This window comes from Amphibalanus amphitrite, unplaced genomic scaffold (assembly GCF_019059575.1).
Source record: "Amphibalanus amphitrite isolate SeventyFive unplaced genomic scaffold, NRLGWU_Aamphi_draft 000124F_arrow, whole genome shotgun sequence".
In the NCBI taxonomy this organism is placed as follows: Eukaryota; Metazoa; Arthropoda; class Thecostraca; order Balanomorpha; family Balanidae; genus Amphibalanus; species Amphibalanus amphitrite.
Window position 1 is genome coordinate 596,095 of NW_024881619.1, and position 27,936 is coordinate 624,030.

General features: G+C 48.1%; 2 protein-coding genes across 12 annotated transcripts in view; one reads left to right on the top strand and one right to left on the bottom strand.

The window, feature by feature from the left end:
- Positions 1-1,743: 1,743 nt before the first annotated feature.
- LOC122381638 (programmed cell death protein 4-like) lies at positions 1,744-14,474 on the bottom strand. 7 transcript variants are annotated; one of them, XM_043366043.1, is made up of 11 exons: positions 14,411-14,474; positions 14,085-14,222; positions 8,739-9,051; positions 7,004-7,164; positions 6,557-6,667; positions 6,031-6,148; positions 5,392-5,551; positions 4,835-5,005; positions 4,179-4,341; positions 3,699-3,838; positions 1,744-3,061 (listed from the first exon to the last, which is right to left on the bottom strand). In XM_043366043.1, the coding sequence occupies exons 3-11, from the start codon at positions 8,995-8,997 to the stop codon at positions 2,986-2,988; spliced, it is 1,359 nt and encodes a 452-aa protein (XP_043221978.1). In that variant the 5' UTR covers positions 8,998-9,051; positions 14,085-14,222; positions 14,411-14,474; the 3' UTR covers positions 1,744-2,985. The 7 variants fall into 7 exon arrangements, with proteins under 7 accessions (XP_043221978.1, XP_043221975.1, XP_043221979.1 ...); XM_043366040.1 differs by having other exon boundaries at positions 14,375-14,413; XM_043366044.1 differs by lacking the exons at positions 14,085-14,222; positions 14,411-14,474 and adding exons at positions 9,293-9,345; positions 14,375-14,388.
- A 6,132-nt stretch (positions 14,475-20,606) lies between these two features.
- Positions 20,607-27,936, top strand: part of LOC122381639 — a 50,096-nt gene continuing 42,766 nt past the window's right edge. Inside the window, exons 1-2 of one of the 5 annotated variants that reach the window (XM_043366047.1) lie at positions 20,607-20,755; positions 27,631-27,770. The gene's annotated coding sequence lies outside the window, so the exon portion shown is untranslated. Of the gene's footprint in view, positions 20,915-27,242; positions 27,771-27,936 lie in introns of all 5 variants that reach the window. The other 4 variants (XM_043366046.1, XM_043366048.1, XM_043366050.1 and 1 more) reach the window with 4 other exon arrangements.

Genomic DNA, 27,936 nt, shown 5'->3' on the forward strand with positions numbered 1-27,936 from the left:
TCGCTTATCCTTCAGTATCACTTACTCACACTCGAGTACCTGATACCTTAATCTCGATGTCCTTGTCCAGACGTGAATATGCTACCCCAATGGTCTTACGCAGTCCACTCTCCAAGTGTGGAGATACCACATAGCTTACTTAGACTTATTTCGTCGACTCCATCTAGTAGATGCAGGATCATTTCTGATCGTCTTCCAATTATGTTAGCTGTCTGGATGATATAAATTTTCAGGACATCATAGTTGGGAGGACTCTTTAACAGTTACTCTTCTTGGTTATATTCTCAGTGAGTTCCTTGCGCACACGAGCTTGGTAGATATAATGGATGATCAAGCTTTGTGGCTTATCGGCGATGATGATAAGTTCAGCTGCTGGTAGCGTTCTGTTCAAGATAGTTTTGTATATTTTTTGAGCAGCTACTCTATCGTCTTTCAGTTTGTCACATTCAAAGAGCATGTGTTCCAGGGTTTCAATGGCATTACGACACAATGGACAGACAACAGTTTCTTTGTGCCTTCTAACCATGCTTGTGGCCACCAAAGAGTGGCCCGTTAGTAGGACAATTTTGGTTAGTGTCGCTTGTCTGGTAATTGCGCTGTACTTGCTTGCCGGCCAAAATGTTTTCGGCGCCTCGTACTTTTCGGTTTGTGGCAGTAGCGAAAGCCAAAACAAACTTGTCATATTCTCTGCTGTATTCCTGATGATTTTTGTCATACTTTGATCCACTGATGCAGATGCTAACTTGTTCCATGCTGTCCGCGGTTGGTCTATTTTTTGATTAGCCAGAATAGAGAGGCTTGGTAAGTTCAGATGTTGGAGCAATGTGTCCCATTGGCGCACAAGACTCGTGGTTCGATCAGCATTGACTGCTCCATGGGTGATGATATATCTGGTTAGAGTGTGTTCCTTCGCAGCTCTCAGAAGGAAACCTATGAATTGGAGTGCGGTTCTCATTACGAGGCTTGTGCATGTCGGTGCACCCAACATCACATATGTCACCATTTTTTGCGTTTTGGTTGGTAAACCTTGGATGACACGGTAAATGCGCATGAGCATCCCTTCCAAGTACATGATATCTGTTGGTGAAAGGGATGTAACTGCTAGGCTGTAAATTAGAACCGGTTCAGCATATATTCTCCACGTTGTATAGTGTGACATCGGATTGTCCATTTTGAGGTTGATTCCTTTCTTACACTTAGCAAAAAATGTTCTTCTTGCTTTCTTCATGCATTCTTCTATCCTTCTCTTTGCTGGACTTCTGGTTGTCATAATGATTCCTAGGTGGGTGTATTCATCAGTTTGTTCTATTGATTCAGTGCCAAGCGTCCACTGTACCGGAGCTGTCCTGCCAAAGACCATTATTTTGGTTTTTGATACGTTATATCTATAACGCCACAAGCAACTATGGTTGTAAGCGATATCAAGCATTTCTTGGAGTTCGTTTGGGTCTGTGCTTATGAGTACTTCATCATCGGCGTAAGCGATAACTGGTACTTGTTTACACCCTATCTTGGCTCCCTTATGTGATTCCAGCAGCATGCATATCGCAGCAGCATATCATATCTCCATACGCTATGCAGCAGCATAGCGTATGGAGAAGTGCACATAGCGTATCTGTTTGTACAACTATCGCCTGCACGGAGCTATCGAGTTCGTACATTGGATGGGGACAGTGAACTGGGTTAAAGAGCACTTCGTTAATTGAAATTACCACTAACATTAGTCTGTTCAGAAAACAGGCATTAGGTTTGCGGCTCAGTAATGTATTGATTCGAATCGACACACGCGAAAGCAGAAAGGCATCTCCCAGGAATGACTTAACAGTTAACACACAAGATTCTTATTTACCTCGGTGGTCTGACTTAAAAATAAAACACTAAAAATTACCGTAATGCAAAGGTAGCACCGAGACTTGAAATGCTCCGGAAATTAGCATTCAGATCCAAACAATCAATAATACTCACAACAAAACAGATCTGTCTCAATAGTCTGACTAGCTCTAGTCACTATAACCCACCCCAGCACAACCACCGGTTTGGAGCCCGTCTCCCAGAAAACGACAGACGCGAGAACCAGCTACAGCGCCACGCTAGGCCGGGAACACGAGCCGCTAGTTTCTACCGATTCCTCACAAGAATAGCATCCATATTTGGGTCACAGCAGGATTAGAGAGCTTACTGACTAAACAGAGCTGGGCCCGGTGGGCCCGCGCGCCGCCGGCCGGCCGGGGACGCCGCCGAGTGGTGGGGCGTCGACCGGGCGCGGCCGGGCCCACCACACAGGATGGATGGGTGATAAGGGTGCACAGCGGGCGGCGTCACCAGCCCAGTGTTTGTACTTCTCATCTCACAGAAAGGGGAGTCACGCGGGGCGCCGGCTCAGTCGACTGCGGCAGCGGCCGGCGGAGGCCGGTTCGGGCATATCCTCGCACGGACGACCACGCCGGCTGGTGGCCATAGCCTCCGGCTTCAACGGTGTAACAGTTACCTGAGACCACGGGAGCTTCGACAGACACGCTCAACGGCGCAGCATGTCTGCTTCCCGTCCAAACACATATCTCCTTCGATCACCAGCAGAGTCGCCTGGCGCCAGCATTAAACCGTCGAGCGCGGCTGTCGCGATAACTTCCTTTGCCATCACGGCCGACAACCAGGAGAACGCTGCCGGTTACACCCACTGCCATCATCAGTTCCTTCCCTGTAATAGGCGCCACCGTCATCTCTTGTGGCCGCCCACATAAACTGTATCACTTCTTATCACTTCCGCCGCCGCCGCCATCGCCGCCGCCGCTGCCGCCGCAGTCGCCTGAGCCGGGCTCCCGTCGTTCTCACCCAGGCAGTGCCGCCGCGCGCCCCGGTCAACCGCGCACCGCCACGGGACCTGGGGCGCGCGGCAGCCCGCTCCACACAGCCATCACGTCACACCGCGTCACTGCACGCCACACCGCGCCGCTGCTCGTCGCGGCCGCCGCCGCCGCGGTGCGCTCAGAACACGAGCCCGGGCGCCTCGCGGACCTTGATGCGGCCGCCGTCGCCCTCCGAGACGAACCGCTTGCGGCCCCTGCCGAAGAAGAGAGGAGTGAGGTCTGGGGTGGACAAGGGTGCACAAGCTAAGCGCACATAGCCTAACATACCCTAGCCATGTCCAACAGCGCACGTAAATTATGTAGCGTCTTCTTTAGTTGTACGTTGTAGTTGTACGTTGAAAAGGTAATATTCTTTGGTTGTACAATTGAGAATATCTGGCAACTAAAGATGGAAAATATGTCAACGATAATAGGGAGAGTACCGAGCATTGAATGTCTGATTACGATTTCCCGGAACAAATGCCGATGATTATGTTTGGTACTGGTGGGAATTATCTAAACTACCACGGCCTTGCACGGCCACATTGGCCAATATGGTGAGCAACAATACACACTTCTTGAACCACTCCACCTTGTTTGATGACGGCGGTGTTTGCAGTGGATAAGGCACCTCCTTTTAAATGTCATGCACTGTAAGTTCCTTCTATGCAACATGACAACATGCCATATCAACAATCTGTGGTACTGTTGACATAAAACAACTCGACGGCAAACAGCTGTTATCCGGTTGTAGCGCTCCTGGCGACCAGTGTCCGCGGTTTAGCAGCCTTCCTGTCCCGTATGAGCCCCAGCCCTGCACCTCACACACCCCGAGTTCACAGCGGTACTCACTTGGTGGGCATACGACGCATGGTGTCGCGCGAGATGACCCCCTTCTGGAAGGCCAGCGTGACGATACGCTCCAGCAGGGTGTACGCCTCGGGAACGTCCAGCTGGGTGTCCGGCATCGCCTCGTAAACGCGCAGGAAACCCTGTATGAATTATACGGGATTATGGACACGAACCGTAGACACTCTACACAGTTACACACGGGTTTGTGACATTGAATCATTATCATGCCTACTTGGAGATGGTTTATGAATCAGATTCATTCCTTCAGTGACCCATACCTATTCCGCCATGAATCCAACATACCGCGCTCTGCGACGACTTACCCCACACCCTGACCCGACCCCTGACGTCAGCTGAGCACAGGGGTCACCAATCTACGACACACCGGTTTACCCCAGTCCACCTAGCCCGGCCCCGACTTACCCCACGCCCTGACCCGATCCATGGCCTCTCCACACTTTTCTCCCAGGCGTCTCTGACCTCGTCCATCTGGTTGGTAGTGAGCACGCAGGCGCCGTACATGGTCTTGAGCAGGCGGACCATCTCGTCGGTGGAGCGTCGGTCGGAGCGCTCGATGGCCATGGTCACAGCCTCGTACACCAGCTCGTGATGGAAGTGCGGCACCTCCAGCTCCTTCAGACAGCTGCGACAGGGCCCGAGAGGGGTCAGCGCCGGCAGACAGTCAGCGGAGAGGCGAGAGGTTATCTCATCACCAGGCGATTATGTAGCAGTTAAAAACACATTCAATTCACAGGTACTCTCCTACAACCAACCACCACTATAACAAGTGGTCCGGCTCCTTCCTTATAGTATTTTCCTTCCTCCACTGGCCACTCCTTCGCCCATCCGACTTTCCTGATACACACAATCCTTCAACGAGGGACCCCTACATTCGATCAACACACCTTCAACAAGTGGTCCGCCAATTGCCCTCTCACCAACCACTTAACACTCTTTCGACAAGTAGTTCAGCTCTTTGACCAGCCACAAATCCTTGAACCAGTCATAGCCCACCCCTCCCTTCACAAAAAACTCCGCCAACGGGTGTCCTTACTCCTCCCCCTACTATTCACCAATCCTTCCATAAGATGCCCCTCTCTCCAGCCCACTGAGTAGCCCCCTCCCTGCGCTCTCACCGAATGGCCTCGTCGCAGTCGGCAGAGCTGAGGTACTCCTGCAGCAGCTGCACCATCTGCGAGACCAGCGCACGCACGGGCCGACGCGCCCCGCCCGTGCCCCACACGTTATCTAGGCGCGACATGCCCTGAGGAGAGCTGACCAGTAGGTCGGCGCGGTCCAGTGCCTTACTGCGGGCACATCGGGAGGGAGACAGAGCGGTTAGTCAGCCCGGATTGAAAGCTGGGGATATTAATGAAACGGAGCGACAATCGTCATCAGTTTTAATCCAGCTTCACGCGTCCCGCACATGAATATTGTGTGGCTATTGGCTATCGATCACAGTGCTGTTTGGAAATTCCTTATGGCAATTTTACCTACCAGTTTCCGAGAGCATGTGAGAAAACCTGTTCTATTATCGTTGCAAATTCCAAGCTGTTCAGTGGCCTGCCAAGAAATAGCAGCTTAAATAGCATGAACACTCCTCCACAGCCAGCCAAACACACTAGCGCGGGCCGAACCAGCCTGCCTGCCAACCTCACACCCCGCCCGTCCTCCCTCCCCTCTCCCTACGTACATGGCCAATCGGCACTCGACCTTGCCCTTGTGGCCAGACAGGTACTTTGGCGGCAGGCAGTCGTCGGCAATGCAGCGTGCCATGAAGTTGCCCAGGATCTCGGGCGCGTCGGGGCAGTCCAGCACCAGCTCCGGCAGCTGCTCCAGCAGCGCCTCAAAACCTGCCCGGGAGGGAGCGAGGGAAGATGTTAGTCGAGCAATCCCACCAGCTGTAGCATCGCCTGAATTCCGCCCGTGTTTGTAAAAAAAAAAAAAAACGTACGACTACCGTGCCGGCGTCAAACACAGTGGCAGCTGAATGCTGTCTGAGTCCGACGACACTCACCAAAAGTCTAAAACTCTAAATGTCTGATGAATGACCCGATGCCTGCGTCAGACACTCAGTGCAACGGATAAGTTACGCGGGCATAGTGTGTCATAAGTCAGACACAGGGTGAGTCAGACACTCACCGCGACAGATGTCTGTCGGACACTCACCGCAACAGCTGTCAGATTATCACACCGCGACAGCTGTCTGTCAGACACTCGCCGCGACAGATACCTGTCACTCACCGAGACAGCTGTCTGTCTGCGTCAGACACTCACCGCAACAGATAGCTGGTTGGACACTCACCGCGACAGATGTCTGTAAGACACTCACCGCGACAGATGTCTGTCTGCGTCAGACACTCCTGGTAGAGGTCAGAGATGAGCACGGAAGTCATCTCGCGGTGCGAGGCCTTATGGTCCATGGCCAGCTCCACCATCGCCACCACGACCTGGTGGGACGCAGACGCCGTTCACGATCAGCACGTGCACATTATGGACGCCAGAGCGGGCGGCGCCGACAGTGTCAGGTCAATGAACCGCGAGGGATCTAGCTGATCAGAATCCTCCCCCAGCACAAAACACATCACGTCAGGTCTTTGAGACGTTACAGAGAGAACTCACTACCGTACTAAACGCTGTTACAGTAGCTCAACGTAGGTACGCATCTATCAGTATAGCGGTTATATGTCTCCGCCGCATGACTCTTCTGTGCATTTATGAACCGACAAGAATAACACTAAAGTAATAAATTCTGAGACTGTCGCATTACTTAATCATTCACTTCTCGGACCTCCATGCGAGTCGTCTGGTCATCCCACCATTCATGTCCAGTATCTGTCATGTATCACGTTCCGTACCAGGTAGCGCAGTTTGATGCTGATGACGTCCCAGCTCTCGGTAAGTGCCCTGTCCACCTCGGACGTGTCGCCGTGGTCAAAGTACTCGAGAACGAGCGTCTCCGCCAGCCGCTGCGGGCACAGGGATCAACGACAGGTCAGAGCGTGTGCACTGCAAACATGTCGCGGTCATAAGGCCCCGATTTCGGTGATCCAACTCACAGGAACCGTAACAGAAAATCGTGTGGGGCCGCATCATGAAACACAGCGTCCGCTAATTTCGGTCTCTGCTCCACCTTAACAACGCTTTGAAATACCTAGCTCCGTGACCCACCTTGACCACGTTCTGTGACCCACCTTGACCTCGTTCTGTGACCCACCTTGACCTCGTTCTGTGACCCACCTTGACCTCGTTCTGTGACCCACCTTCAACTCTGTGACCCGTCTTGACCTCGTTCTGTGACCCACCTTGACCTCGTCAGCGGTCAGCTGGACGGCCACCGGCTCGAGCTCGACGTCATCGTCCATGGCCTCGGAGTCGTAGTTGGGGTCGTGCGAGTCCACGGCGCTGGCCACGCCGTCCAGCTCGGAGCCCGGCTTACCCCACACACCCTTACCGCCGGCCCCGCCTGCGGGCGGATAGAGATGTGGTGTGTGATATGATCGATAGTTGGGCGGTCTGCGATTCGGCGATTCGGTGGTGTGGTAATTGATAGCTGCTCTTAAACGACGCAAAATAAATGTAACGTGTATGTCATGGATTGTGATGGTGGCTATTGCCTACACGAACTACCACCTATTGCCTATTAACGGCCATTGCCTATTTGGTGTCTCCATTTCAAGAAGCGTTTTAACCCGCGCCCTGATGGGGGGGGGCCATTTTGGCCCCCCCCCTGTGGTTTTTCTTAAATAGCGAGAAAACGGCGGCGCGCAGCGCCGCCAAATTTTGGGTACCTTACCGGGCATCAATTTGACACCTTCACACAAAATTTCAAGTCACAGGTCACCTCAGGTCAGGAGTTATTGAGGTCAAACTGAGGTCATGTTCGAGCAAAAATGAGCAAAAAACATGACATCTTGAAACGCTCACCAATTCTACAGTTAACAAGCAATTTTAAAGTTCTTTATGTGGTTGTGTAGAGAAAAAACGGCGCTACAAAACTGCTATCTCGGATTTTCGAAATTTTGGGATTTTGACCCCCAAAAATCAAAAAAATTGATTTTTTTAGAAAAACTCAAAAAATTTCCTTTTTTTCGAATTTCGAAAAAAACCGGAATATATGTGATAGTCCCTACGCTCTTCGATATACATACCAAATTTTAGATCGATACCTCTTTTTTTGGCCAAGTTATAGCAAAAAAACTGTTAAAAATTGATGACGTCAAATTTTTGAACTCAATTTTTAGCAATTATAGACCTCGTAGCGCAAAACGGAGACCACCATTGAACTCCCCGTGACGAGCTGCATCGAATCGATACCCATTTTATGCAAAAATATCAACTTTGAAATTTGACCTAATTTGACCTGACCTTGACCTGACCTTGACCTGACCTTGACCAAAACGTGACCTAAGCTGGCCCTTAAGTCTGTCTGACCCACATAATCGCATTTGTCATGTAAAATGGACCATAAAACATGTATCACACGACACTTTCATATTGTGACCCCCCCAGTGACCTGACCTCTGTGACCTGACCTGGTATCAGTGACCTCAAATAGCAAAATATGTGTTTGAAGAACATTGCTCCACCGATGATTTTCAATGAAATGCATTTTACTCGATTTTACAACGCATTTCTTGAAATGCCTGTAAACGGTGAAAATTCGACCTTTGACCTGACCTGTGACGTCATCGGTTTGACTGAGGTCAATGAAATTGGGTCACAAGGTAGTTCCCCGTTGGGGCTATCCAACACCGTTTACCGCTTGTCGCTATGTTGCGTGGTTCTCGAGATCTGATCGGGGGGGGCCAAAATGGCCCCCCCCCCCCATCAGACCGCGTTGCTCGGCAGACCCCATCTGGGCGCGGGTTAATAACTGAACCGCCAAATACAGCATGATTACTTGACGATCAAAATTGTGACAAACGTTATTCGAATCCGTTGATCGTTATCACTAATATGGTAATTCCCATACTATTGGCCAAGCGACTAAAGCTTGATAGATACAGCTCGTTCGATCTGGACACGCTCAGTGCTCACCCTTCTTGGGCAGCCCCCTTCCGAAGCCGCTCCTGGACTTCCTGCTGTTCTTGGAGAACTTGGGCTGCGCCTTGGTCGGCTGCGGCTCCGAAATGGAAATGGAGCGCAGCCGGCGCGCGGTGGCAGCCGCCGCCCCGGGCTTGGAATGGGCGGGTGTCTTGTCCTGCAGCGAGTTGCTCCTCTTGAAACTCTTGGGCGCGCCAGCCGCCTCTCCGTTGGCCATCGCGGACGCCTTGGTCGGTGCGAGCTTGGCGTCCATGGCGCGTTTTATTCCTGCGCTACAGCCGAATCAGCAGCCAATCTCGACCGGAATCTGTGAGCGAGCAGCGACAGTCAGGTAAAACTACAGCCCTCATTGAGCGCCATTGAACTCTGCAACTCACCTCACCGACAGATAACCCGGCACACTCGCACATAAATGCCTGTTAAGCAGAGTGGTAATTTGGCGGGCAGAAAAACGTACGGAACTCAGGAAACCAATAGCACGTTATATTTTATGAGAAGAAATTCGACATAGTGGCAATGGAAATATTTTTCACTTGTCAATGACTTACTCCATAACAACGAGTCACACCACGCATTGTTTAGATAGCCTTGAGACGTGACACTGAAAAGGGCGTTCTTTGACATAGGTACGTACTGCTTATTCGCAATCAAATGGAATGTCTTTAACTTAATAGAGATTGCCAAAAATGCAGCAAATTTCAAACTCAATGCATTGCAATCTAATGACTAATGAGTAACCATGGCCTGATCGTGGCTTGGATTGGGGAAGTGCAGGACCTGCAGGACTATCTGGCAAGTGCTTTATGGTTTAGTTACAGGTTCAATAAACTCACAAAAGCAAAATGCATGAGACTCCGAAGCGGATACCTCTGCGCGGCCGATACCGATGGAACCAGCATTGTCTGTTTCTTCTTGAGGCTATGCGAATTGCGACGCCGGCCACGCAATGGGTCTAGCTTCGCAATAAAATAAAATATTATTTTGCGACGTTTCACGGTTTAAAATATATTCGCCTTTTATCACAGCTGCTTTGTGCAAAAGTAGGATATGACAAACAAAATAGTAGGTATACTTGAGTCCAATAAGCGAGAGGGCACAATAGCAAATAGGCATATCCTGCACAAAGCCAGAAACTGATAAACCAACTGAATTCAAAAGCAAAAGACGAGCTTTGCATCGAGTCGCTTTGCAGGGGCAGAAAGAGCCGACTCGGCAGGGATGGGGAGGGCGGGTCCGGGACCCTGTTTCCCATGTCCCTCTCCCTTAGAGGGGCTGGGGTGTCCTGTCCACTGGACGGGCTCGGACTCGTCGACGTACCAGGGTGGCCACCCAGACCAATGTCTCCTGTCATCCTTCCAGCTCTGAAAAGGTCCCGTTAGACCGAAAGGGCCTAACCCTACAAAACAAAAACACAGGCCCTCTTTTTGGCTCTCTTGTCTTGTTGACACATTGGAAGTAGAGCGTGGGGTGTGCACTGTGCATGGTAGTTCCGAGTGATGAGCTGCAGTATGTAATCGCGAGGGCCCAGCCAGCTGTGCCGTCGACTGCACCCTGCCGGTGGACAGTGGGTTGTGAGAAAGGGGAGTATTCGTCAGCGAGACGGAGTAATTGTGAGTGATGGCGCAATTGCGCTATCCCCATTCTCAATAATAACACCTCTAGGTGAATGTCTCGTATCTGAGGCTTCGATGTCTGATGAGCAGAGGCCGAGGCGATGAAGTAAAGGTTAAGAATTGTGAGGAGTTGTGGATGTTCGTCCACCGCAAATCCACTGATACAGCGCGGGTAGCCTTGACCCCGCCGTCTGCTGCGGCCCTAAAGCCCAACCGGCGCACTGGGGGCGGCGGATTTGCAGTCTCTGAACACCCACCACTCCTTACAATTTTCCACCGATACGATGGAGGATCGGAAGGGTGCTAACAAACGTAGCCAGTTGCAGACCATACTGGAAAAAAATATATGCCATGCCTGTGTAGATGCCGGCGGCATGCACGGCGGCAGCCCCAGCCGACTGGCGTCTGTGGAGCGGATGGAGCGACTCGAAATCCCCGATCTCGCTACAAACATGGAACGGATGGTGGCAGGTCCAAGCTCCTGCACCAAAACTCAAAAGATTATGCATTTTGATGGCGTCCCTTATCTCGACCAGCCGTTGCATTTCAATTGCATTTCTGAACCACATGGCCGATGTGAACCTACCAAGACAGTGAGGGGTCGAGCACGACACCCAACACTCGAACGGAGCTGGATGGTGTGAGGTGTCACTCGGGCCTCGTCGATGACTAAATGAAAACCTTATTCTTTTTAATGTTTTGACAAGATTCTATCAAAATTAGTTTTGTTTTACGGGGATTCGTTTTCAGCGAGTTAAAACGATACTAGTCTTGCAAAATTGATAGCGTCTTTTCGATAAGCATTTAAAGAGCCATTGACTTTGAGGCTCGGGCTTCGCCCGCTCCAATAAATGGGTGTCATCAGCGTAAATAATTGGGTCGACATCCAAATAGCACAGGAGATCATTACACAAAAGACTGAACAGGATCGGCCCGACAACTTACCCCTGTGGGACGCCGTGGGTGACAACCGTGGGGGTGTCACTACCGCCGCGAACTACGTGACTGCTGCCACCCAGATAGCTGGCGAACCACGAGGGGCTGATTCCATACCACCCCAGCTTGCACAGGACACCGTGATCAGCGCTGTCGAACATTTTGCTCAAGTCGGCGGCAACAATGGATGATATGAAGCCGGAGTCAATATTCTGGGAAAGCCCATCGACAGCGTCGAGCACGGCGTCCTCAGTGGAGGAGTGGCAGGGACGGCAGGCATACCGTCGTTTGTACAGGATATTTCTCTCTGGGATGTAGGCCTAAAGCTGATTGAAGACAACTCTTTCAGTAAATTTTGGATCAATGTGACAGTAGATTGATAGGCCATAACTCAGATGCGACACTTGGGTTGCCAGACTGCTTATAAATGGGGAAAGACAGCCCCACCCCAGATGCATTCACCCCCCACAAGACACCCCACACTCAGAGGGTTATCGGTGCAGTTGGAAGGATTTAGCTAAAACCATGGGGGGCCAGTATATGTGTAGATGAAGTATGATAGGTAAGTTAATAGGTTGTAGGTTGTAGGTTTCAGGTGGTAGGTTGTAGGCTTGTAGGCTTAAGGTTGGTAGGCTCAAGGTTGTATGTCAGAAGGTAGCGTTATTATTTTAAATAAATTTTGTCCAAACCTTTTGAATGGAAGGATTCACAAGGACAGAGCCCCAGCTAGTCGAAGCTTGTCACACTGACCCTGCGGCCTGCCTCTACCCTCCAATCATGTAATTCCAGTTCTATAGCAGAATTTGGAATCCAAAGTTAAACGTGCGCACATAGCCGTACACTTCTGGTCCCCTCACTGACTTCGCCTGGCTACGACCTGCCACCAACCTCAACCATACCTGTCAGGAGGCCCATAAACGTCAAGTGCCCGTCGTGCGTCAAACCCGGACTGTTATAACCAGGTTTTTTTATAAATTTAGTCCGAACCTTTTGATAGGAAGGATTCACAAGGACAGAGCCACCGCTAAGCGAAGCTTGTTGCGGTGACCCTGCCCTCTACCCTCCGATCACGCAATTCCGGTTCTATGGCAGAATTTAGAGTCCAAAGTTTAACCTTCCAGGCGGTGGGGGGGGGCATTTTTTTGCCCCCCCCCCCTTTAGTTTTTTTCGATATATCTCGAGAACCACTGCGCCGATCGTCACCAAACTTTCAGTACCCTCCCGGGAGCAGCTAGCGCACATGGTGACCAAAAATTTTTCCAAAGGCTATGATAGGTTGGCCGCTAATGACGTCAGAGTGACGTCATTTTTGCCATTTTCGACCAAAAAGAGGTTTCGCAGGAAGAGCTGTCAGGCCTACAGCTTTAGAGATGCAGAAAAATGTTTCAGACATAAAAGGTGTGGAATGAAAAGGGCTACAAAACTGCTATTTCGGTTTTTCGAATTTTTTGAATTTTGACCCCCAAATAACAAAAAAATAGATTTTTGAATATAATAGCCAAAAAATCCAATTTTTTTTTGAATTTCGAAAAAACCGGAATATATGTCATAGCCGCTACCGCCTTCCATCTACATACCATATTTGAGATCGATACCTCTTTTTTTTGGGCAAGTTATAGCGAAAAAACTGTTCAAAATTGATGACGTCAAATTTTCAAACTCAATTTTTAGCAATTCTAGACCTCGTAGCGCAAAACAAAGACCACCATTAGACTCCCCGTGACGAGCTGCATCGAATCGATACCCATTTTATGCAAAACTATCAACTTTGAAATTTGACCTTTTTTGACCTGACCTTGACCTGACCTCCACCAGAAAGTGACCTAAACCGTACCTGATGGTCTTATAACCAACACCATTGAGTTGGAAATGAAAAACTGGCCATAAAATATGCATCGCATAACCTTAGTAAAGTTGGGCTCATGTGGTGACCCTTGGTGACCTTTGGTGACCTGACCTGTGACCTGACCTGGTATGACCAGTGACCTCTAATAGCAACATATGTACTAGACAACTGACGCCTTATCGCTGATTTTCGACAAAATGCGTTTTACTCGGTGTTATAGCGCTTTCCCTAGAAGCCCCGTGAACGGTGAAACATTTTATCTTTGACCTGACCTGTGACGTCATCGGTGACCCCGAGGTCAATGAAATTTGGTTTGCCTCAACAAATTTGACAGGGCTATCGAACGCCGTTTGAATTTTCTGGATCCGTCCAGTAGTTTCGGAGATACGGGGGGGGCAAAAGTGCCCCCCCCCCACCGCGCGGAAGGTGGCTGGTAGGCCCACCGCCTGCCGGGTTAACGTGCGCACATAGCCGCGCACGGCCGGTCCCCTCACTGACTTCGCCTGGCTACGGCCTGCCATCAACCGCAACCATACCTGTCAGGAGGCCCATAAATGTCGAGCGCCCGTCGCGCTTCGAACCCGGACTGTTATAACCGGGAACGCGTGCTCTCACCACGCAGAGTCCAACGCTCTACCAACTGAGCTACGGGACCGGCTACGGGACAGGTATGTGTGCTCTCACCACGCAGACACCAACGCTCCAACTGAGCTACAGGACTGGGCGGCAAACTGAGCTACATTATGTCAGGCTAGATTACCCATGATTTTATCTTCACTGTACTTTATCTTCACATTCATCAGGGGCCTCGAGAAATACAAGTACATCTATGATGTTGCCTAGTCTAGGTCACAGGAATCTCATAAAAAATATCTGAGACTTCTGTAGTATGCCACTGATTGAATTCCAATTTAATTACATGTGCTAGTCACTATAAATACTCACCAACTTCAACTCAAACGAGTTGCTCAGCCTCGCTCAGCCAATCCACGGTAGGTTGAGGCAAGGTTGAGGTGGTACTCGGTCGCGGTCGGCAATGGAATCAGTGCCCAGTGGAGCTCGCAGTGGGGCTGCCGGCTCAAGCTGTAGGCGATATTCTACTCAGCCAAGACACGCATCAACGTAAACGACTTCAAACGCTGAATGCGCAATCACTTCAAATAAGTTTCAAAACCAAATTGCAGACCAAGGTCAAGGTATGCAGGTATATAAACCCACTCGCCCTTGCGCCGTACAATCCCTGTCCCCCTTGATCTCCCCAATCTCCTTGCCCAATCTCAATCTGCGTCTTTTGCGTTCTAGGGAGCAATCGGTTTCGGCGGCAAACGTCAGTGTATTTTGCGGCGCTACTGTCTCAAGGTCGTTTGCCCGTAAGACGACTAAATTGTCGTCGATGGTCATCGATCTTTCTGGTGTGAAAGAAAACTTATAAATGAAATAATCGTGCGGATCAAAAGATACCATTAAAAACAGCACAACGATATGGTGAATGCATCTTGCTGCTGTCGCTGTTTTATTATTATTTAGGAAGTTTTCCTCAGCGCTGTTCTTTAGCAGGATATGCACGGGACGGTTAAACATTACTATGGCAACACGTTGCAGTGGGTAGGGCTTAGGAATAGAGGTGAAAATTAGAAAGATAATATACTATATAGATAATGCTTTTTTAGATTCCCCTTGTCAAGAGGCGTAGCATTCATTTAATTTTTAAGCAGGCATACAGTTATATAGCCACATTACGTGGGGCTGCGAAAAGTATGATAAATTTAGGACAAAAAATACTGATCCTGAGTTAGACTTTTGATCTATCATATCTACATCCTAAACTTCATGCAGGTCGCTCGAACACGTTGCCAGCCTCGCATAAACAGAAGCAAAACAGAGGAAAATGTAACGGAAGTTAGCCCACATTCAGCCCACATTCGGCCCAGCCCAGATTGGGGCTGCCAAATCTAGGGAAAAATCTAGAAATCTAGGGAAAAATCTAAAAACCGTTTTACGCCTAAACGGCTGGACGAAACTGAAAAATAAGACCACCATTTGAAAGATCTCTTCACCCCGGACCTAATGATATGGTTAAATACCGGATCAATTTAACCAAAAGCATGATTTAACCAGGATGAAAATGTTCGGTCCATGGGGCGGCCCCTACGATTTTCTTCAAAATCGGCATGGTGATACTACAGGCCGAGATGATCAATCTGGCTGAAGAAACCCCTATGGGCATTGAAATCTATGAGGTAAAAACGCCCTTGGAAAGTTTTACCCACGCATTTCTGGCAAGTGTATCGCACGCATCCCCCCAATATGGGTATCATATGAAAGCCCATGAAAACCCAAACAAAATGGTGGGGTAAAATTTACCCATTACCCCATCCAGGGTAAAGTTTACCCAAGATGAAAATTTTCGGTCAATGGGGCGGCCCCTACGATTTTCCTCAAAATCGGCATGGTGATACTACAGGCCGAGATGATCAATCTGGCTGAAGAAACCCCTATGGGCATTGAAATCTATGGGGTAAAAACGCCCTTGGAAAGTTTTACCCACGCATTTCTGGCAAGTGTATCGCACGCATCCCCCCAATATGGGAATCATATGAAAGCCCATGAAAACCCAAACAAAATGGTGGGGTAAAATTTACCCATTACCCCATCCAGGGTAAAGTTTACCCAAGATGAAAATTTTCGGTCAATGGGGCGGCCCCTACGATTTTCTTCAAAATCGGCATGGTGATACTACAGGCCGAGATGATCAATCTTGCTGAAGAAACCCCTATGGGCATTGAAATCTATGGGGTAAAAACGCCCTTCGAAATTTTTACCCACGCATTTCTGGCAAGTGTATCGCACGCATCCCCCCAATATGGGTATCATATGAAAGCCTATGAAAACCCAAACAAAATGGTGGGGTAAAATTTACCCATTACCCCATCCAGGGTAAAGTTTACCCAAGATGAAAATTTTCGGTCAATGGGGCGGCCCCTACGATTTTCCTCAAAATCGGCATGGTGATACTACAGGGCGAGATGATCAATCTGGCTGAAGAAACCCCTATGGGCATTGAAATCTATGGGGTAAAAACGCCCTTGGAAAGTTTTACCCACGCATTTCTGGCGAGTGTATCGCACGAATCCCCCCAATATGGGTATCATATGAAAGCCCATGAAAACCCAAACAAAATGGTGGGGTAAAATTTACCCATTACCCCATCCAGGGTAAAGTTTACCTAAGATGAAAATTTTCGGTCAATAGGGCGGCCCCTACGATTTTCTTCAAAATCGGCATGGTGATACTACAGGCCGAGATGATCAATCTGGCTGAAGAAACCCCTATGGGCATTGAAATCTATGGGGTAAAAACGCCCTCGGAAAGTTTTACCCACGCATTTCCGGCAAGTGTATCGCACGCATCCCCCCAATATGGGTATCATATGAAAGCCCATGAAAACCCAAACAAAATGGTGGGGTAAAATTTACCCATTACCCCATCCAGGGTAAAGTTTACCCAAGATGAAAATTTTCGGTCAATGGGGCGGCCCCTACGATTTTCTTCAAAATCGGCATGGTGATACTACAGGCCGAGATGATCAATCTGGCTGAAGAAACCCCTATGGGCATTGAAATCTATGGGGTAAAAACGCCCTTGGAAATTTTTACCCACGCATTTCTGGCAAGTGTATCGCACGCATCCCCCCAATATGGGTATCATATGAAAGCCCATGAAAACCCGAACAAAATGTTGGGGTAAATTTACCCATTACCCCATCCAGGGTAAAGTTTACCCAAGATGAAAATTTTCGGTCAGATTCATCTTGGGTAATCTTTACCCTGGATGAAGTAATGGGGAAATTTCACCCCACCATTTTGTTTGGGTTTTCATGGGCTTTCATATGATACCCATATTGGGGGGATGCGTGCGATACACTTGCCAGAAATGCGTGGGTAAAACTTTCCAAGGGCGTTTTTACCCCATAGGTTTCAATGCCCATAGGGGTTTCTTCAGCCAGATTGATCATCTCGGCCTGTAGTATCACCATGCCGATTTTGAAGAAAATCGTAGGGGCCGCCCCATTGACCAGAAATTTTCATCTTGGGTAAACTTTACCCTGGATGGGGTAATGGGTAAATTTTACCCCACCATTTTGTTTGGGTTTTAATGGGCTTTCATATGATACCCATATTGGGGGGATGCGTGCGATACACTTGCCAGAAATGCGTGGGTAAAACTTTCCAAGGGCGTTTTTACCCCATAGATTTCAATGCCCATAAGGGTTTCTTCAGCCAAATTGATCATCCCGGCCTGTAGTATCACCATGCCGATTTTGAAGAAAATCGTAGGGGCCGCCCCATTGACCGAAAATTTTCATCTTGGGTAAACTTTACCCTGGTTGGGGTAATGGGTAAATTTTACCCCACCATTTTGTTTGGGTTTTCATGGGCTTTCATATGATACCCATATTGGGGGGATGCGTGCGATACACTTGCCAGAAATGCGTGGGTAAAACTTTCCAAAGGCGTTTTTACCCCATAGATTTCAATGCCCATAGGGGTTTCTTCAGCCAGATTGATCATCTCGGCCTGTAGTATCACCATGCCGATTTTGAAGAAAATCGTAGGGGCCGCCCCATTGACCGAAAATTTTCATCTTGGGTAAACTTTACCCTGGATGGGGTAATGGGTAAATTTTATCCCACCATTTTGTTTGGGTTTTCATGGGCTTTCATGTGATACCCATATTGGGGGGATGCGTGCGATACACTTGCCAGAAATGCGTGGGTAAAACTTTCCAAGGGCGTTTTTACCCCATAGATTTCAATGCCCATAGGGGTTTCTTCAGCCAGATTGATCATCTCGGCCTGTAGTATCACCATGCCGATTTTGAAGAAAATCGTAGGGGCCGCCCCATTGACCAGAAATTTTCATCTTGGGTAAACTTTACCCTGGATGGGGTAATGGGTAAATTTTACCCCACCATTTTGTTTGGGTTTTAATGGGCTTTCATATGATACCCATATTGGGGGGATGCGTGCGATACACTTGCCAGAAATGCGTGGGTAAAACTTTCCAAGGGCGTTTTTACCCCATAGATTTCAATGCCCATAGGGGTTTCTTCAGCCAAATTGATCATCCCGGCCTGTAGTATCACCATGCCGATTTTGAAGAAAATCGTAGGGGCCGCCCCATTGACCGAAAATTTTCATCTTGGGTAAACTTTACCCTGGTTGGGGTAATGGGTAAATTTTACCCCACCATTTTGTTTGGGTTTTCATGGGCTTTCATATGATACCCATATTGGGGGGATGCGTGCGATACACTTGCCAGAAATGCGTGGGTAAAACTTTCCAAAGGCGTTTTTACCCCATAGATTTCAATGCCCATAGGGGTTTCTTCAGCCAGATTGATCATCTCGGCCTGTAGTATCACCATGCCGATTTTGAAGAAAATCGTAGGGGCCGCCCCATTGACTGAAAATTTTCATCTTGGGTAAACTTTACCCTGGATGGGGTAATGGGTAAATTTTATCCCACCATTTTGTTTGGGTTTTCATGGGCTTTCATGTGATACCCATATTGGGGGGATGCGTGCGATACACTTGCCAGAAATGCGTGGGTAAAACTTTCCAAGGGCGTTTTTACCCCATAGATTTCAATGCCCATAGGGGTTTCTTCAGCCAGATTGATCATCTCGGCCTGTAGTATCACCATGCCGATTTTGAAGAAAATCGTAGGGGCCGCCCCATTGACCGAAAATTTTCATCTTGGGTAAACTTTACCCTGGATGGGGTAATGGGTAAAATTTACCCCACCATTTTGTTTGGGTTTTCATGGGCTTTCATATGATACCCATATTGGGGGGATGCGTGCGATACACTTGCCAGAAATGCGTGGGTGAAACTTTCCAAGGGCGTTTTTACCCCATAGATTTCAATGCCCATAGGGGTTTCTTCAGCCAGATTGATCATCTCGGCCTGTAGTATCACCATGCCGATTTTGAAGAAAATCGTAGGGGCCGCCCCATTGACCGAAAATTTTCATCTTGGGTAAACTTTACCCTGGATGGGGTAATGGGTAAATTTTACCCCACCATTTTGTTTGGGTTTTCATGGGCTTTCATATGATACCCATATTGGGGGGATGCGTGCGATACACTTGCCAGAAATGCGTGGGTAAAACTTTCCAAGGGCGTTTTTACCCCATAGATTTCAATGCCCATAGGGGTTTCTTCAGCCAGATTGATCATCTCGGCCTGTAGTATCACCATGCCGATTTTGAAGAAAATCGTAGGGGCCGCCCCATTGACCGAAAATTTTCATCTTGGGTAAACTTTACCCTGGATGGGGTAATGGGTAAATTTTATCCCACCATTTTGTTTGGGCTTTCATGGGCTTTCATGTGATACCCATATTGGGGGATGCGTGCGATACACTTGCCAGAAATGCGTGGGTAAAACTTTCCAAGGGCGTTTTTACCCCATAGATTTCAATGCCCATAGGGGTTTCTTCAGCCAGATTGATCATCTCGGCCTGTAGTATCACCATGCCGATTTTGAAGAAAATCGTAGGGGCCGCCCTATTGACCGAAAATTTTCATCTTGGGTAAACTTTACCCTGGATGGGGTAATGGGTAAAATTTACCCCACCATTTTGTTTGGGTTTTCATGGGCTTTCATATGATACCCATATTGGGGGATGCGTGCGATACACTTGCCAGAAATGCGTGGGTAAAACTTTCCAAGGGCGTTTTTACCCCATAGATTTCAATGCCCATAGGGGTTTCTTCAGCCAGATTGATCATCTCGGCCTGTAGTATCACCATGCCGATTTTGAAGAAAATCGTAGGGGCCGCCCCATTGACCGAAAATTTTCATCTTGGGTAAACTTTACCCTGGATGGGGTAATGGGTAAATTTTACCCCACCATTTTGTTTGGGTTTTCATGGGCTTTCATATGATACCCATATTGGGGGGATGCGTGCGATACACTTGCCAGAAATGCGTGGGTAAAACTTTCCAAGGGCGTTTTTACCCCATAGATTTCAATGCCCATAGGGGTTTCTTCAGCCAGATTGATCATCTCGGCCTGTAGTATCACCATGCGGATTTTGAAGAAAATCGTAGGGGCCGCCCCATGGACCGAAAATTTTCATCCTGGTTAAATCATGCTTTTGGTTAAATTGATCCGGTATTTAACCATATCATTAGGTCCGGGGTGAAGAGATCTTTCAAATGGTGGTCTTATTTTTCAGTTTCGTCCAGCCGTTTAGGCGTAAAACGGTTTTTAGATTTTTCCCTAGATTTCTAGATTTTTCCCTAGATTTGGCAGCCCCAATCTGGGCTGGGCCGAATGTGGGCTGAATGTGGGCTAACTTCCGTTACATCAGAGGAAAGGGGAGGAGCGGAGGGCGCCGCGCCGGTCACCGGTCACCGCCACCCCGTGACCGCCACCGTGCGAGTCAAGTGAAGAGTGTGGGGTCGGCGAGGTGCGTCCCGAGCAGGGTATAGGGTATATAGAAGTCCCGACCGAGCGTTCGGAGCAGTCCGGAGTCAACGTCAGGCCCAAGTCAGGCCGTTGTACATCTTTTACATGACTTTTGCAAACAACCGTGCCCGTAACTCTAGGAACCTCGCGAGACACGTGGCTGGAGGAAGACGTTTCTGGCGATCCGGGGCGATAGCGAAGGCGGTGTTTTTCCACTTAGATTCTTTTTGATTTGTATCTTTCCATTGATAATTTCAATTATATACTGAAAAGGTTTTTCTTTCTTACGCTTTCGGAAGGTAAGGTTGAGGTGTGTGGATGGCATAGGACTTAAGATGGGGCCTAATAGGGCCAGTAAGAGGGTAAGGGCCGATGATCTGACTGATAGTTTCTGGGGGGAGGAGGAGTCTCAGTCTGGATCCTACCTCTCAGTGAAGCTCCTAGCAGGTAGATCTCCTAGAGAAAAGGGATGGCCATGGATACAACAATGCATCAGAGGGATTCTTGGGGGCACGGAGAAAGTTGAAAAGGCTAGCTTTATGAGTGATGGACGGTTGCTGGTGAGGACTAAGACTAGCACCCAGACTGAGAAACTTCTCAAAGCTCGGATGTTCGGAGACATGGAATGTGTTGTAGAACGAGAGGAGAGACTAAACCAGAGTCGGGGAACTATCCATGCAGTAGACCTGATTGATCTGTCTGAGGAAGAGATTGTTGGATGGCTGACGGAATTCGGGGTGGTGGCCGCTAGGCGATTTACCAGGAGAACCGGAAGCCGTATCGAAAGAACCCCGACTATCCTTCTTACATTCAACAGACCCACGTGCCCCACAAAACTTGACTTTGATTATGTGACCTACAACGTGAGGCAGCATATCCCGAACCCATTGATGTGTCTACAGTGTGGGAGATTTGGCCACATTCAGGCCAGATGTCAATCAGAGGTGAAATGCCTCACATGCGGGGACAAAAAACATGACGGCACATGTGAGCAGAAATGTCTCCACTGCGGGGATACTGGGCATGATGGGCTCTCTCGGCAATGTGAAGTGTGGAAAAAGGAGAAGCGTGTATGTGAAATCAAGGTTAAAAAAGATGTGTCCTATGCACACGCCCGCCGTATCATCGCGGCTGAAACCAGCTCCCCTACCTTACGATCCTATGCTTCGGTAGTAAGGGGTAGTAGTGATCCGCCATCCGACCCAACATTTAAGACTGAACTCCGTGTGATTGGGGAGAAACTCGACAAAATGATCACTCTTCTGGACAGGGTCCTTAAGCTTCAAGGGACTGAGGCTGAGGCAAATCAAACACCAACAAAAGTGCAAACGGGGACAGGAGAGCAGGAAGGTGCTGAGGACACTCAGACCCAGTCACAGCCTGACATGTTCATGGACCCCGTGGAATCCCAATTGGTGGCAGAGGGCTCACAGGAGCCCTCACCACCCTCAGACACTGAGAGGAGCACTCCACCAACAAACAAAGACACTCTGGCTGGTTCCTCTCAGCGAGTGATCCGACAGAGCTGGACATCGCAGGTGACGCAGAACACAGATGAGGTCAAGGAGAGGAGTGAAAGAACCCAAAAAGCCCATCCTGACTCTGAGCAGTCATCAATGACAGAGACATCAGATATCCCTGCTGATGGGGTATCGCCATCCCCTGAGCTTGGCAAAAAACGTCAAGGAGGGAGACCTGGAAGGGACAGGCGAATGCCCAGCCTGACCAGGAAACCCAAACCCTAACGTAACTTTTAGCACTAAAACACAAAACTCTTTTTTTCTTTTCTTTTCTTTTTTTAACGTAGAATCAAGACGTCTTTATTTCTACTTGTATTTCGGTTTGTTAACTTACATGTGCTGATCAAACAACCACACAAGCTGAGGTGGTTGATGATCAGCTATCTTGTTTCCTATGGAAAATGGTACAATATCAGCATCATGACTGATATGAACCCGATAGTAGCAGCCAGCCCAATTATTCCCAAGGAGTGGGAACTTATGAGTGGTGAATTGTGTTCTGGCTCGACTAAGAAACTCTGACAAGGGTCCTACAATGGAATGCCAGAGGACTGATCGGAAAGTGGGCAGAAGCCAAACAAATGTTCTTGGACGGTAATTACCAGGTGATCTGTATTCAGGAATCTCACTTTATGGCCAATGACAGATATTGTTTTGACTTACCACATTATTCTTTATACAACGCATACTCACCTCAAGGTGACAGGAGAGGAGGTGTATCGATATATGTATCAAATCGCCTGCCGCACATGGTATTACCTGTACAGAGCAATTTACAGGTGGTAGCCTGCTCAGTAAGGCTACAGAGGGAAAGAATTACATTCTGTTCATTGTACTTGCCCCCAACTGACAACTTCTCATTTCAGGATATATCCCTATTAATCCAGCAACTCCCTAAACCATTTGTAATATGTACAGATGCAAACAGCAAACATTTCATGTGGGGAGCTGTGCAATGTGACAGACGGGGTTGCATCTGGATGGATGTTGTCAACCATCATAACCTACATGTTTTGAATGATGGACAGCCAACTAGACTGGATGAATCCACAGGAGATACGTCCCATATCGATTTGACAGTGGTATCAAACGATATCTCTCACATACTTGAATGGGACACTGAAAAAGACCTATATGCCAGTGACCACTACCCCATACGTATAGATGTCGGTAATCCTACTGCCTACACGAACTTGCCCCCTGTTTTTTATGGATGGAACACGAGGAAAGCTAACTGGACGGAATTTGAAATGAAATGTGATTTCAAATTCAATCCTAACCTTGGACTGGAGAACTGTGATGAAATAACTCAAACTATTATTGACACTGCCCAGAAGTTTATACCCACCCGAAATGGTAACACCAAATACTCGTGTCCGTGGTGGACGGATGACTGCAGGAACGCAATTCTGACTAGAAGGAGAGCTCATAACAGAATGAGGAGAGACCCTCATTCCCAATTCCTACGAATTGAGTATAGGAAAGCGAAGGCTAAGACACGACGGACTATTAGAGATGCACAGATCCGCTCATGGCAGGAGCTGCTATCAGTGTTTAACCACAGAACCCCGATGGGGAAACTGTGGGATATAATCCGTAAGTTCTCGCAGAAGCATCGATACATGAGACCTCTCCCAGTTATTATGCATAATAACGAGATTATTGACGACCCTACTGAGGTGGCAAATCACTTCGGGAGGTATTTCTCGAATATGAGCTCGAGATCGAACTACCCCCAAGCCTTTCTTGACTGGGAACGTGAATTAGCAGGAAACTTACCTGAATTTGGGGATGAGAACTACGAGGATTACAACAAAGAATTTACAATGAGAGAACTTACTGACGCTATTAAACGATCTGGCTCTACATCCATCGGGCCGGACAAGGTTCACTATGATTTCTTCCGACATATGCATGAAACACAGCTGATTGAACTGCTTCGTTTTTATAATTATGTATGGGTGAATGACGTGTTCCCCGACGCATGGAGACATTCTTACATCATACCCATCCTTAAGCCAGGGAAAGACCGCAACCAAATGCAATCGTACAGGCCTATCCAACTCACCTCTTGTATGTGCAAATTACTAGAGAGGATGATTGGTAAGAGACTGTCATGGTACCTTGAGAAATATGACCTTATATCGAAATATCAATGTGCGTTCCGATCAGGAAAGTCTACTGGGGACCACCTAGTGAGACTTGATTCGCACATACGAGAAGGATTCCTTCACCACTGTTCCACCCTCGGTGTGTTCCTAGACATTAAGTCAGCATATAACATGGTCTCCCCAACGGTTTTGTTGAATAGAATGTATGATATCGGCTTCCGGGGCCATATCATGCATTTCATTCGAGGCTACTTGCAAAATAGGACATTCCAAGTGAGGTGCGGAGAGGTATCAGATACGTTTGAGCAGGAGTATGGCGTTGTCCAAGGAGGGGTGATCTCTCCATTGCTTTTTAATATTGTGATTGACTCTTTGATTGACGCAATACCAAGAGAGGTCTCTGCTGCTATATACGCAGACGATTGCACTATCTGGGCGCAGGGAAAAGATATCCCACTTATATTTAAGAAAATCCAAAACGCTTTAACCAGAATAGGACAGTGGTCAGAGCGGAACGGTTTTGTATTTTCCCCCATGAAGACTAACGCCGTTTTGTTTAGAAGAGGTTTAAAACGAGTGAACCAGAACCAACTACCTACTCTCAAACTCAACGGTCACCCTATTTGTATTGTGGACCAGGTCCGTTATCTAGGCGTCTTACTTGATTCGAAACTGAGCTTAAATGGGCACATAGAATATGTTAAAGGAAGAGCTCAGAAACGAATGTCGATACTGAAAAGCATTGCCGGAAAAAGCTACGGTGCCGACAGAACTGTGTTATTACGCATGTATAAATCCCTGATCCGACCAATACTCGACTATTCATCTTTTATTTTGGATGGGCCAGGGACTCGGCTTGTGGAGTCCCTTGAGACTATTCAGAACACGGCACTCCGCATTGCCACTGGTGCCTTGCGGACTTCCCCTGTAAGAGCATTACAAGTGGACACGAACGTGGAACCCCTCAGCATTAGACGCCGAGACTTACTAGCCCGGTACTACCTGAAAGTAAAAAGTGATCACAACCACCCCTGCTACCACATAATGGATTTAGACGCTTATGAACTATATGAAGATCTCTCCGACCGCTACTTGCGGAGGATATCGGGTCTCCCAGTATCACTACGACTGCGAAAGCTTTTTACCGAAATAGACTATAATCCTCCCGAAATATTGTCTAAGGAAAATGGTATTACAGCACCATGGGTGTTGCACACCGTCCCCACACAGATGCTCATCTCTCAAGACAAAAGACTTATGACTGAGACAGATATATTGACTGCTTTTCACGACCTGATGGACAAATACCTGGGCCCTGTTCAAGTGTCTGCGGCCGCCGCGGCTCCCGCGGCCAAAAAGGCGGAGCTTAGCTGGCGGCCAATCAGGCGAGAGCAGCATTCTGGGTAATGCGTAGCTCTTCCTGCGGCTCCCGCGGTCGCTCGGGAGCGACCGCAGGGAAACTTCGACATAAACTGCGCGCGTGAGACAAAACATTGCGGATTTCGCTCTTTGTTTCGGTTGATTTTATTATGTTGTTAAGGAATAATTCATTGCTTCATTGATTTCGGTTGATTCATTGAATTGCTTCAAAAAGGTACTAATTGAAGTAATAAAGCCATTATAAAGCAATTACGCACAAAATTTTGATCAGCATCTCCATTCAAAACAACCGTGCCATTCTCGTCGCCGGCCGCAGCGGCCGCAGCCGCGAGGGTGTTCAACCTAACCGAAATTAGGCTCCGCCTCCCGGCCGCGGGAGCCGCGGCGGCCGCAGAGCACTTGAACAGGGCCCCGGACCATAGGAAAATGTACACTGACGGATCCAAGCGGAACAACTCAGTAGCATGTGCTTTCACAGTGAACAGTGCCTATTTCTCCCATAAGCTGCGTGATGGGTTATCTGTGTATACCGCTGAACTGGTAGCTGTAAGAGAAGCGATGAAGTTTGTGCGACGTAACCAAGTACCCAAAGCGCTCATATGCTGTGACTCCCAAGCGGTTATCAAGGCTCTCACAGTGCAGAGCCGTGATCATCCGGTCTTGGTGGAGATCCTAGAGATAAATCATAAAAATGTACGAGATGGCATCGATTGCATCGTTGTCTGGGTTCCAGGACATAGTGGCATAGCTGGTAATGTCAGAGCTGACTACTGGGCGGGAAAGGCTCATGATAAACCTAATGTGACTGATGTAAAAATAGGACATCGGGAATTTGTGCCACTGGTGAAGAGTCGCGTCCGTGTGTTATTTGAAAATCTGTGGTTAGATTATCGTCCAACTCTACTGAAGCAGATTAAGACAGATATAGGACATTGGAATTCTAGTGTACGTGCCAGTCGAAAGGAGGAAGTGGTTTTGTGTAGGATGAGACTCGGACACACTATTTTAACTCACTCGCATGTTATTGACCAACTACCGCCTATTGTCTGTGACCTGTGTCAATGTCGCCAAGATGTTCAACACATACTGTTAGAATGCCGAAAGTACACTGTAGCGAGGAGGAGACTCGCAGCGGCGTGTCGAGATGTCGGCGTCCGCATGTCGCTGGGGATTCTCTTGGGAAACGGTGAACCCACGGTGGTGGATGCAGTGTTCGATTATCTTCGACAGTGCAACTTATACGACAAACTCTGAACAAAGGACGTAGAGGCGTTATGGGTGCTAAGTGATGATAATGAAATGTATTTTGTTTCCATATGTGCTATGGCTTCAGACAAGCTCGACACAATCCTTCATGTTATGTTGAATCCAAGAACCATGGATTAGTTATTTCTAGTTAAAAAGAGTGGATTACTACTCGAGCTCATGCACTCATGGTTTAGCAACACTTCATCCATGGTCACGTTGTATGAACACCTGTCTGAAATGTCTGAAATTGGTTGGGTATGTTATGTGTTTCTATGTCACCCCCATACTGTGAAGTGAAATCCCTAAGTATCGTGTAACCCCCATGTCAAGACCCAAGTTTTGTGTCTTTTTTTCTTTTTTCATTCTAGATAGAACCATGCCTTCTCCCAGAGCGCCTTTTGCCCCCTTGAAGAATGAGCTGTATTGCTCTTCCTGCTTACCGAGCTGTTTGGCTATCCCCAAGTAGCTAAGACTGTAAGTAGCATTGTAGTATTCACAACTAACATTAACTTCTCTGTTCTCTCCTCGCCCAGGCCATATCCTACCAAGGCTATCTCCTAACCATCGCAATTTTTCCTCTCCCAAGTCATTCCTCATCCCTACCCGGAAACCTGCTTAGTTCCGCTTAGTACCACAACCATACGCCAACTGCAACTCTGAAGACTACAAGAGGATATACCAACTTGGAAGTTGGACGCTTGAGCCAAGCTGCTGCGCGCCCTAACTCTTCAACAACAACAACAACAACAACTCTAGGAAGCTTTATTTCGCCATGTAGGTACATTTGAAGCTATCATAATCATTAAGTCGATATTTTTCAAGTTTAAGTTCAAGTTTCAAGTTGAGCCGGTATTTTTCAAGTTGAGGTTCTACATCTGCCCTTTGGAGTTCGGCACGTGAGTATCCTACCAAATGCTATACAAGCCATAGAGTGAGATGATATTTTTCGTACTCCAGCGTAGATGGGTAGCCATACGGCTTCCACGGTAGACAGTGATGACATCAGTCATCTTTTGCAAGCTCGTTAAAGAATTTGGGCTGTACGGGGACAGCCCAGCTGTC